This window comes from Girardinichthys multiradiatus, chromosome 8, assembly GCF_021462225.1.
Source record: "Girardinichthys multiradiatus isolate DD_20200921_A chromosome 8, DD_fGirMul_XY1, whole genome shotgun sequence".
NCBI classification, from domain to species: Eukaryota; Metazoa; Chordata; class Actinopteri; order Cyprinodontiformes; family Goodeidae; genus Girardinichthys; species Girardinichthys multiradiatus.
Window position 1 is genome coordinate 6,852,262 of NC_061801.1, and position 12,948 is coordinate 6,865,209.

At 40.7% G+C, this 12,948-nt stretch overlaps 1 protein-coding gene across 1 annotated transcript; it reads right to left on the bottom strand.

The window, feature by feature from the left end:
* Positions 1-273: 273 nt before the first annotated feature.
* On the bottom strand, positions 274-12,565 carry ddx56 (DEAD (Asp-Glu-Ala-Asp) box helicase 56). Its single transcript, XM_047373581.1, has 14 exons — positions 12,425-12,565; positions 10,372-10,533; positions 8,215-8,369; positions 7,155-7,325; positions 6,061-6,151; positions 5,517-5,758; positions 5,267-5,401; positions 4,299-4,412; positions 4,118-4,212; positions 3,857-3,930; positions 3,616-3,705; positions 3,427-3,532; positions 1,100-1,200; positions 274-787 (listed from the first exon to the last, which is right to left on the bottom strand). The coding sequence occupies exons 1-14, from the start codon at positions 12,479-12,481 to the stop codon at positions 704-706; spliced, it is 1,677 nt and encodes a 558-aa protein (XP_047229537.1). The 5' UTR covers positions 12,482-12,565; the 3' UTR covers positions 274-703.
* Positions 12,566-12,948: the final 383 nt, after the last annotated feature.

Sequence of the window (12,948 nt, forward strand, 5' to 3'; positions counted from 1 at the left end):
CCATAAATATTTTTGCTTTGACAAATTGCAGCCGCCAGTGGTTCAGTGAATTTAGCAAACTGTGAGGGGGAGAACGGGCAGTGTCTGCTTTATGTCATCGAACGTCTTTTTGGCATTTTCTGATCTTCCAAACTGGATCTTAGAAATTTTAAGCTTCCGTTTACTACAAAAACAGCCACAGCCGATGTAAAACCCAGATAGGTTTACTTGTAAGTTTGCAGATTCCTCTGATGCTTCAGTCCAGAGCCTCAAAAGATACAAAAGTCCAGTAAATAAGTTTTGTAATAAAGTTTTATTTCCACAAACACTCATGTCTGATCACACACTCCAAATACGTTTTTTTAATATAGGGCCATCATCAGGGCTTACTTCATACCACACTAACACATGTAGAACCAACACAATGATGATGTGAAACATTTTTATTTTTAAACCATTTCAAATTATTTAGAACGAAAATGTACTTCTCATGAGATAACAGGCCCTCTGACGGGTTTGTCTGAAGGTTCATCCAAAGAAGTCAGTGTTCTCTTTAGAACCTATAAAATCAATATCCAGAGTCCATTAGGTCTTCAGATTATTTACGAGTAATTAATATTTGTCCCAGTTGGGTCAACAGTGGAGTCCAAATGATCCTCCTGATGATGCTCTCTGAACTGGTGCAATATGCAGAACTGATCCACCCTCAGCTGAGCTCCAGCAGCTATGATTTGGCACCTTTGGCTTTTTTGTTTCTTGTTCCTGTGTACCGGAAACTTTTCAGCGGATTCCTCCCTGGGACGTGCTTCTGCCAAGGACAAAATGAGTAATTTTAGCTTGTTCTAATATGCATACGATCCACAAGAAAATGAGATCCTGTAATTTGTAATACAAAGAAAAGACTTTGGGAGTAGATAAGAAAATGGCATGTTATTTCATGAACAGCTCTGAAGGTTCCTTATCATTATAAAAAACTAAGATTAAAACCCTCCAGGATTGTTTAATCTTCCCTTAATAAACAAGATATTTTCTTGTATGAGTCATAATGAGATTTTTACACCGAATTATGCTGCTCTGGAACCTAATGACGCCCCTGATGGTGTTTTGCTCTGAAACTAACCTTAAAGCTGCTTTTCACGACTCCCTCCGCTGCAGGCTTTATCCTCCTTTTCCTTCTCTTGTTCGACAGCGGATTCACTACGCCCCTCAGAGTCTCAGGAACTGCAGGAAATGTGTGAAACTAATGAGTTAGCTTTGACAGACACCATCAGACTGACAGATGAAATCTAGCTTTGTGTAGATCTTGTCCAGCTGAGGTTTATATTGTCAGGACATAATAAAGAAGATCCTGTCTTTCCAAAGCTCTAAAATTATTTGCATCTAATGTCAAGAGCACAAAACCAAAATGTTAAAGGTCACAGAGTGATGAAAGCACAGATGGAAAAAGAGAGGAAAGAAAAAAATAGGCATAAATATCATCACGATATTTATCAAAATTATTGCCAATGTAAGATTTTCTAATATTGTGCAGCACCATTTCAGGTAACTGAGGATTATAAGCGTTTATTTTTGCACAGCTCACTTAAGCTCCCACTGAAGTAGTCCAATCAGGCTGAGGTTCTGGGTCCTCTTGGTTGTACCTGTGTCTGGAATCAATATCCTGTTGATTTCCCAGTTAGAGGAAAGCTCGAACTGTTGGACAGCTGGTGTAATATGAGTCTAGAACATTATTATATATACAGAGTTCATGTCTGACTCAATGACTGCAAGGATCCCGGGTTCTGGGAATGTAAAACAAGTCAAAAGAATCATCAGTCCTCCACCACCACCAGGCCCGACAGCTGGTATGAGGTGTTTGGTTGATGTGCTGCATTTGTTTTGGGACAAGCATGCTGCTCTGCATTATGGCCATACACCTCTATTAAGGTTCATGTAGCTTAGAGTTGCATGATACACTACTCACCATTGCATGCTTCTATTTAAATGCCATACTTTCATGATATATTTGTAGCATGAACTTTTTACATTTTCCATAAATTCCACCTAAAAGCCAAATATCCCAAACTTTTTGTGAGTAGTGTACATCAAATCGTAGTATCAATGTGAGCAATATCACAATCTGGTTGGATACTATATTTTGAACGGCAGGCATTCAGGCTCTGCATATCACTTATACATCTGGCCGGTCAGGTACACTCTAAATGCTTAAACTATATGTACATCTTTGGGGGGCAATCGCAGTTTTCCGGCCGATCACTGATCTTTAATATGCCTGAACTTCCAATTCCCATTTTGGCCGATAAGATTTTTTTTTAATAACCGTCACTTTTAAAAGGTCACAATACACCTTCAATGTTCCAATCTTATTTTATTGAAAAACATTACAACAATACCCATGAAATAATACAAATTCGTTTTAACTGCACGAGATAGTGCTCCCAGATATAAATGAAAAGTTTAGAGCATTGTCAGTATTAAGTATCGGCCGACTGGGATCAGCCAGAGTTAAGGAAATCGGGGCCAGTCAACCGGTGCACCCCCAGTAAAATTCAGAGAGTAGTAGGAACACAGAAAATGGTAAAGAAAGAAAATGTGTGTTAATTCTCTAGCAATAGTATAGGAATTAAATATTTTCCTGATATGGTGCAGCCACACTGCATAACTAGGTCATACTGCCATTTTCCTGGTCAAGAGAGCAGAGGTTTTTTCCTGGCAACTCTTCAAACAATCGATCAGTCGTTATAATTGTCCTGTCACGAACTTTAACATTTCACATGTTAGCTGAGCATTGTAAGTCTTAAATGGACCTATTGGGACGTTAATGGAATTTGCTGGGACGTCCACTCCTGGGCAGACCGACAGTTGTGTGGCACAAAGATAATCTGAAGAACTGTTTGATTGGGGAGAAATGCCAAATACTTTCCCACTGCACTGTTAGAAGCGGACCAACTACCTGGATAACGTCATGCACCTATAACAGCTGGTCATAGCGGTGCAATCACAATAAGCTGCCCAGTTCGGACCTCTCAAAGCTCCCCTAACAAAGCAGACTATCTGAGACAGAAGAACTCTGGTTAAGCAGAATGTTAAAGTGGAATGTGAAACAGTTGTGATGTGAAAGCACCCTGACACGTTTTTCCCTCGTAAACATTTTTTCTTGCTGTAAAATGATTAACCTTAAATGATTTGAAAATTGGCTTATAACCCTACGAAAAGTGACGCGCAGAACAATTGATTCTCTAAAGTCGTTTTGTACACTTGAGCTTATGTTTAAACGGGGCAATTTTTCTGATGTTATTAGGATGTGTACAAATCTTAGCATTGAAACAGGGAAACTTTGTGTTTACAATGACTGTAGGTAGGTGTTTGATGAAACAAAATTTAGAGTAATGAACTGTAACGCAGTACTTTTCTTGAACCTTTTAGAGTTAACTGATTGTTTCTTACTCAGATAGTCAGGTATGTTTTTCATGTGAGGCTTGATGACAGCAGGATGAAGGTCTTTGTCGTGTCTGAGCAGCTGCAGATCTCTCGGGTTGTCCTCAAAATATGTCTGCATGAGAGTAAAGTTGTTTAGTTGGAGCATGTTCAAACATTCTTTGAACATTGGTTTGATTCTCCCTGACTATCTCTCACCTTGAGTTTTTCTGAGTTCAGCAACTCTTGCTTGATCTCCTTCAGTCTGGCCTCCCTCACAGCCTGCTTTGTCACTGCGCGCATCGCATCCTGCAAAACAAACCACATCAGTTCTGGCCAGACACAGCTGTAGTCAAAGTGGTCTCATCCTGTGCTTCTTTAGGCCACTTTAAATTGTGCTGAAAGTTTAAACATGAAAGAGACTTCGTTCTTGAACTGACTGGATGCAGCGAGGACTCACCCTGCACCTGTACCTGAAGCCTTCGATCTCCTCCATCCTAAACTCATAAGGTTTGAGTGCAGACTCAGCTTTATCTGAACACAAAAAAGGCAAGCATGCTCCTACTAGTACCATATATAAAAAATAAAATAAAGAAGCCTGCAGCAGAAATGGAGTTGTAAAAATATGGCAAACACCAGTAGTAACTGCAGGACCAAAAAAGAAAAATATTAATCCTGACTCCAATATGAAGCCAACGACATGTCTAAGATTAAAAGTCACCTCCACCGAGGGCCTCCTCCACCTCTGCCAGCGCACTGAGTTCTGTGTGAGAGATGAATGACAGGGCGGTGCCTGGGTTGTCAGCTCTCGCTGTTCTACAATCAGAAAACAAAGAAAGTGTCTGAACGGTATGAAGGATGGAATAAACAACCTGAAAGCAGACAGTTTGAACAGTACCGACCTTCCAACTCGATGAATGTAGGAATCAACAGATGTTGGGAAATCAAAGTTGATGACGTTGGCGACATTCTGGAAGTCCACACCCCTGGAGACTCCATACTCCTTATCTTTAGCCCTTAAAAAGCCCAATCAGAAAACATGTTGGAACATTAATCACTTAATTTATCACATAGCTGATGACATGTATTTAGTTTTTACTTGGGAAATGCACACCCAGAGAACATGATGGCACATTCAGTGTGGAGGGTCACACTGGAGCGTTGCTTCAAAATTATTTTCCATTCGATTTATAGACACACAGAAGATTTATTTCCTCATTATGTGACACTTGACTCGTCGCAGGAGCTGTTCACATACAATGCCTTGCAGACGTGTTCATGCTTTTTCACGTTTTGTCGTGTTGCACCCACAAACTAACGTATTTTACTGGGAAATTACGTAACAGACCATAATTTACAGAAAACTGAACAGAAAATAGCACCAAGAGAAATCTATGCGGCATACATTTGTATTCAGCTAATATGTACTGGTCTATCACATAACCTGATGAAATCCATTTAAGTTGGTGGCTGTAAAATGACAAAAATCAAAGAGTATGAATATTTCTGCACGGCGCTGTAAACTGGCTTGGAGTGCTTAAAATCAACAGCAGTGTCCATATGTCCAATACCACAATCTCCTGTGACTGCTGGGAGGCAATCTCTGACCGGGTGTTATTCTACATTGATTGTCTGCATATAATAAATTCATCTGGCCAGTTGAATGAACTTTCTTTGTCTTTGAAGCTAAAACTGACGCAGATTTTAATGACTGAGATGCTAAAACTCAAGTAAAGTGGTGAGAACATCATGATGATGGAAATGAAACAGGGCTGAAGGAAAGGTCGGTTACATCATAACCAGTATCATCATTCAGCAATAATATCGTAGTTTTTCTTTGTTTTTCCTAATATTGTGCCACCATACTCACTTTGCTCCTTTCGCTGAACTCTTTTTCTTCTTTTCTTTCCCTGAAGAAGATGCTGCAGGTTCAACCAAACTCTGCTCATCTGTGGCAATGATGATGTCATAGAATCCCTGGTTAAACTGGCTGATGATGTGGCACCTGCAGAGGAGCACAAACATCTAATTAGATTTTAGAGTTCAGGTCATCCTATCTTTAAAAAAAAAAGGTATCGACATCAACTAATACTTTAAGAAAGCAAGACACTGGTGTTCACCTGGACTGGACGGGCAGCTCAGAGTTAAGGACACAGGTGGGAATACCAAACTGTTCCAGAAACAGTTTGAGTCTGTAGCTCCGGTCCACTGCTCCCACAAACAGCAGCGTTTTTCCCTGGACCAGATGCAGCTTCAGCAGCGTATAAATGAGCAGGAACTTGTCCTCCTCCTCACATTTGATGGTGTACTGCTGCAGCTGAGTGCTGTCTGGCAGCTGAGAGCCCTGAAGCTTCAAGGTCACCTGAGGAGACACAAACCCACACATGAGGACCAAACCACGAACCAAAACTCAAGAGTTTAGGCAAAAGGCAAATTAATCTAATTCTTTATAAATCACATAGCGACCAGTTGCATTGCTCATCTTATGCATGGATATGTTTTTATGTGTACCATGACACACAACAGTGTTATTTTACACAGTTTAGATTTTTCCATCACATTTGCAGGAAAAGACTTTTGAATGATTCAGTTGATGGAAAATGTTGGTGAGAAATAAATGCAGCTTGCAAAACCAAGCTTTCAGGAGCTGTTTAGCATGATTACCGGGTTGTGCAGCAGAAGCTCCTTTAAGGCCTGGACATCCTCGTTGAAGGTAGCCGACATGAGGAACGACTGATAGATCTTTGGCAAATGGCTTTGAGAACATAGAGAACACATGTTAAAAAAAGTGGCTTTTGTTTGGTTTCCCATTAAGGTCTCACAGAGTTTCACTAAAGTCCGACTGAAATGAAGCTCAGCTGCTCTTTACAGCCCGAGGTGACTTTCCCTGGACCTCAGCCTGGGCTTTAAAAGTAAAACATGTAGCCTCTAAAACACAGCAACTAAAAGACACATGATTAAATCATAATTATGGATGTTTTTAACCAAAAACTGCTTCTGGTATTTTTAGAATATTTATTTGGTTTGTGGCTTTCTTGTTATCTTGTTAACCATCTGCAACTCACAGCCTTCACTGCTACCTTCATGTTTGGAAAAACTAAACTTATGCTACAATGTTTTATAACCAGGTCACCCTTGAAAATGAGAACCGATTTACTTGTATAAAGGTGAAGTAAACATTTTACATTTGTTTTTTCTAAATATTCAGAACTTTTCGGGTTGCAACCAAAAGGTCCTAGGCATTTTATTTATACGACAGTGTGTAATTGTCAAGTAAAAGGAAAACAATGCCTTGTGTTTTTTTTACATGTCTGTTAAGAATGAAAAATCCGGAACACACATTCGTATTCAGCCCTCTTTAAAAACTTTATGTAAAATCCAGTGCAACCAGACGCGGTGTGTCATTTTATCTTAGTATAAATGCAGCTGCTCTGTAAAATTTCAGTGGCCCAGTCAAAGTTCATAACTAAATCCAGCTGGGAAACTGGCAAACCTTAAATATTGACACTTTTATCCCATCTGAGCTATTCTGAAAAGGAAAAATGCATAAAATGTTAGTGTCTAGATGTTTAAAGCTGGGAGAGACATTCCCCACAAGACCTGCAGCTGTAAATCCAGGGAAATGTAGTTCTACAAGATACTGACTCAGCAGCAAGCTCATTCCATATGCACAACATTTTATTTGTAACAAAAAATTGTTTTTAAAATGTGCAAATGTAAAGAAAAAGTTTGAAATCTTTGTGACTGTTTGCTCTCACCATAACAAATTCTTCAGATCGGACTCGAAGCCGAAGGAGAAGACCAGGTCGGCCTCATCTACAACCAACATCTCGAGGGAAGAGTGAAGGGCCAGGTTCTGCGCGTTAAGGTGGGCAAGAACACGGGACGGTGTCCCTACAACCACATCCGGCTTCTCCATTAAAATGGGTCTATTCACAAACAGAATTTCACACACACCATTAAAAGCTGTTACACAGAAATAGGATGAAAACGTTTATGTAGCAATTAATTTTTATAGAGCTGATTCTGTTGCACTGATTTTCTCTGCAAAATGTTTTACAGAATGTACATGAATGCATCGCTGCACACACAGACATATACAACAATAAAGGAGCATGTCACATACTGTAAGTAATAACATGTTCCAACTGCATTTTCATACCTTCATAAAGGATAGAGAGAGCTCTCCACAATCTGGGGATGAAAGAACTATGTACATATAGGCTGTAATAAGTTGGACTGCATAATAAAAAACCCTGATGAATGAAGATGAACTAGTTCATGTTGGAATAGGGAATTTAGCTCTGAACATAATAATGAGCAACTATGAACTTAAATGCCTTTTGTTTTAAGCTATATAAGCTGGTCTTGGAACAAGTCGCTGTAAAGTGTGAACTTGCACGACACCGACCACAATGGACAGCTGTACAATTAAATTACGGTAATACAGAAATGAAATAAAAACATGCATAACATTCTAATTTGGTCCTCGTTATCAAACAATGCAGTCAGGTTCAGGTTGTTAATCAAGATGGGGAAAACGTTTCCATGGAAACTCAGCCGACTGCACAGAGAGACGGATGTACAGCAATCACTTCTCCTGAACCAGCATGTAGCAACAGTGGAAAGAAACTCTATCGGTCTAAAGTAGAAGAGCCTTTGAATTGATCAAAGATCTGTCTATAACCCCCAAAAAAAGGAATCATTACAACAGCTATTCTAACCCCCCCAGATCCAAAACAAAGGCAGCTTTCAACTCTGTGTGTCAGAGTTGTTTTACATGTAAAATGCTTACATTTAGCAGAGGAACAGACTCACCTCTGCGTTGACACATCGGCTTTGCCAGAAATGTCGGCCACTCGTGCATCTCTTGAACAGTACGATGTTAACTGTCTCATCATGGTCTGAACCTGCTGACCCAGCTCTTTGGTTGGTACCAGGATCAGCGCTCTTACATCCTGCTCACGAACACTCTGAAGATAACAAACACAGAGAAATAATGATGGCGAAGTCTTAAAGCGTGTCCTGTCCGGTAGGGCAGCACTCAGAAATGTTGTCTGATTGTCAAGTAGAAGTGCAACAGATTTACTAAGTGGAGGATTACGGCTAATACTATATAATATATTTATGCAGGGGTTGGACAATGAAACTGAAACACCTGGTTTTAGACCACAATAATTTATTAGTATGGTGTAGGGCTTCCTTTTGCGGCCAATACAGCGTCAATTCATTTTGTTAATGACATATACAAGTCCTGCACAGTGGTCAGAGGGATTTTAAGCCATTCTTCTTGCAGGATAGTGGCCAGGTCACTACGTGATACTGGTGGAGGAAAATGTTTCCTGACTCGCTCCTCCAAAACACCCAAAATGGCTCAATAATATTTAGATCTGGTGATTGTGCAGGCCATGGGAGATGTTCAACTTCACTTTCATGTTCATCAAACCAATCTTTCACCAGTCTTGCTGTGTGTATTGGTGCATTGTCATCCTGATACACGGCACCGCCTTCAGGATACAATGTTTGAACCATTGGATGCACATGGTCCTCAAGAATGGTTCGGTAGTCCTTGGCAGTGACGCGTCCATCTAGCACAAGTATTGGGCCAAGGGAATGCTATGATATGGCAGCCCAAACCATCACTGATCCACCCTCATGCTTTACTCTGGGCATGCAACAGTTTTTTGGATACAATCCAGGTTAGCACCCGAACATCCCTTTCAGACAGCTTTCTCTTGCGTCCACAGTTAATCCTGTTGGATGTGGTTCGTCCTTCTTGGTGGTATGCTGACATTACCCTGGATATCGTGGCTCTTGATACATCACAAAGACTTGCTGTCTTGGTCACAGATGCGCCAGCAAGACGTGCACCAACAATTTGTCCTCTTTTGAACTCTGGTATGTCACCCATAATGTTGTGTGCATTTCAATATTTTGAGCAAAACTGTGCTCTTACCCTGCTAATTGAACCTTCACACTCTGCTCTTACTGGTGCAATGTGCAATCAATGAAGACTGGCTACCAGGCTGGTCCAATTCAGCCATGAAACCTCCCACAGTAAAATGACAGGTGTTTCAGTTTCATTGTCCAACCCCTGTATATATATATATATATAAAATCTTTATTTGAAACTGCTTTAGGATCATTTCAATTGCAATGGATGCAGAGACAGAAACAAGAAGAAAAAAAAGCAAGAGAGAGAGAGCTGGGACAAGAAGGAATAAGGGAGAGAAGAATAGAGAGAAAGAAGGATGAAGACAATACAAGACACTAGAAGACTGCTGGTACACCTGAAACATATATAACAGCAGCAATGTTACCGAAAAGTACACAGTACTAATGAATGCAAGGTGCATTTGGTGGTAACTGAGGCGCAATAAAGAACAACCCGACTTTTTCTGCCATTGAACATTTTGTTACAACCATGCATTAATTGGTAGCCACCAGATGGGGAGCAATTCCTACACCCTTTGACAACCGAAGACTTCTAAGTCATTTTCTACAATCAACTATCTACTGTAAGGACATGCGGGTGTATGACTCCAATTAATAATATCTACCAGCAGAAGATCAGTATGAGTTATTTTGGTTTGATCAGGGATCATAATCTCTGACATTTCCAAAAGGTCACCAACCCTAAACACGCATCCGATTCACAATCGTGACCAGGCTGTAATACAAATTGTTCAGAAAAAATTAAGAGTTAAATTAAATTATGTGTGAGATGTGAACACATTTTTCTCTGTAATTCATGAAAATACTACCAAAAGAATGTTATTTTTAAAACACATGAGAATTAAACAGTTTCCAAGAAACAAAGTGGAAACAAAAAAGGATAAAATGGCAACTTTTGGGTTTGAATAGGAGAGGCAGATTGACCTGAAGCTGTGTTTTTCTTTTTACCAACACGGAAGATGAAATCAAACTGTTCATCCCATTTTTTTCATATAAACAGTCATTTCTATTCCTACCAACCTGTTTGGAGGCCAGGATGCGCTGTATGACAGGTATAGCATAGGCTGCGGTCTTTCCAGATCCGGTCCGAGCTCGAGCCAGAAGGTCCTTCCCCTCCAGAGCCAGAGGAATGGCCTTCTCTTGGATTAGGGTGGGCTGAGACCAACCCAGATCTGCAACCGCCTGAACCAAGACAAAATCAGGACGTGGGTGCACACAGAAACATGCAGCTGAGCAGGAGAGAGGTTTATGTGCATTGTTCCAATGACAGAAAACATGTTTTCCTTAAAGCTTTGTGTTATCCTGCCACAAATTTAACTTTGTATGTCACTTCACAAATACACAAAACTAATTTCTAACTCTCATGTTGAATAAATAATATATGATGATATATAACAATAAAAAAACTGAACTTAAACTTAATATCTTGGAATTAAAGATAAACCGTCGGTAACCGTGCATGTTGGACTCCGGCAGGGCTGCCCTTTGTCACCGGTCCTGTTCATAACTTTCATGGACAGGATTTCTAGGCACAGCCAAGAGCCAAAGGGGGTCTGGTTTGGGAACCAGTGGATTTTGTTTCTTCTTTCTGCAGATAACATGGTCCTGCTGGCCCCCTCTAGTCAAGACCTACAGCATGCACTGGGGCGGTTCGTTGTTGAGTGTGAAGCGGCTGGGATGAAGATCAGCTCCTCCAAGTCCGAGGCCATGGTTCTCGACCAGAAAAGGGTGGTTTGCCTTCTTCAGGTTGAGGGGAGGTCCTGCCTCATGTGGAGGAGTTCAAGTATCTTGGGGGCTTGTTCACAAGTGAGGGGAGAATGGAACGAGTGATTGACAGATGGATTGGTGCGGTCGACGCAGAAATGAGTACGCTGTGCCGGTCTGTTGTGGTGAAGAGAGAGCTGAACGAAAAGCAAAGCTCTCAATTTACCAGTTGTTCTACGATCCTACCCTCAACTGGTGGCATGAAGTTTGGGTCATGACCGAAAAAGTGAGATCCCGGACACAAGCGGCTGAAATTAGTTTCCTCTGCAGGATGGCCGGGAACTCCCAATGAGAAGCTTGGCCATCCAAGTGGAGCTTGGAGTACAGCCACTGCTCCTCCACATCGAGAGGAGAGAGGTGAGGTGGCTCGGGCATCTATACCGGATGCCTCCTGGTCGCCTCTCTGTTCCTTGGCACGTCCCACTGGAAGGAGGCCCAGGGGACGGCCCAGGACACCCTGAAGGGACTACATCTCTCGACTGGCCTGGGAATGCCTTGGGCTCCCCCGGAGGTGATGAACGAGGTTTCTGGGGAGAGGGACGATTGGGTGTCTCTACTAAGTCTGCAGACCCTCCTACCCGGTCCCGGATAAAGCGGAAGACGACGAATACAAGTTTGTTTATGTTTATTTTTATATATATATATATATAAAAACTGCAATCCAATCCCCCTTCACAGATTTATTCTGCTTTTGTTTGTCACACTCATTTCAGCAAACCCGTTTTACTATTAGACAAAGATAACCAGAATAAATACAAAGAACAGCTTTCTTTAGGGAAAAAAGCCGTCCAAACGAACATGATGCTATGTGAAAAAGTAATTAGCCCCATGGAGAGTTTCCAATTAGCTCTCAGGCTTTTAGATGATCTAAAACATTTAGGCAGAAGAAAGTAAGTCAAAAAATGATGTAATATGTGAGGGAACAATAACTATTTCACCATTTCTGTGTCTGTGTACACACACTAAAATACAACTGCCAAACAAAACAGCATCGCTGACGTTTTCCGTATTATGACATTCGAAAAAGTATAATGTATTTGTCGCTCCTTTAGGGTGGCTTAAAAATAAAGAAGAGAAAAACAAATGTATTAATATTCCATTATTTTTATTCGGTTTTAATGTTATAACTTCGAACGTCACAGATGTTCGAACATAACAACAAGAGATGAACTAGCAGAGCAGGGAGAAACCTGTCCTCCGTTTCAATCAGGTTTCTAAACCTGTTCTCGGTTCTTACGCTTCAGCTAAAGGCTCCATGTTTCACCACTAACTAACCTGTATCTTTTTAATGCCTTCTGGATTATTTTACCTTTAAGAGACGGTCGTCTAACCCCATTTCATGAAACTGAAGCCTCTCAGAAGCCATCACTGCTCCGCGCTTCTCTCACATGTGCGTCGACGAGATTTGACGTCATGCTGCCTTCCCGGTCTTCGTGTAAAGTACGAAAAGCTGATGATGAAAAGGTCGTCTCAGTCATATACGGCAGTTACTTAGCACATTGAACTGGTTTTCTAGTATAATATACACATACTGAAGTCTAAAGGTTAATGTTATGGTTTAAGTTGTATAGAGTTTTGTAATGTGTTTCTTCTTCGTTTTCAATTTTCCTCTTAGACCTTTAGTCGGATTTAGGTTTCCAAATACTTACATACAGAGATATACAGTCACATTCAGTAAATGACAGTTATATTGAAAAGTTACAGGAGTTGGACAATGAAACTGAAACACTTTGTTTTAGACTACAATAATTTATTAATATGGTGTAGGGGCTCCTTTTGCAGCCAATACAGCGTCAATTCGTCTTGGTAATGATATATACAAGTCCTGCACAG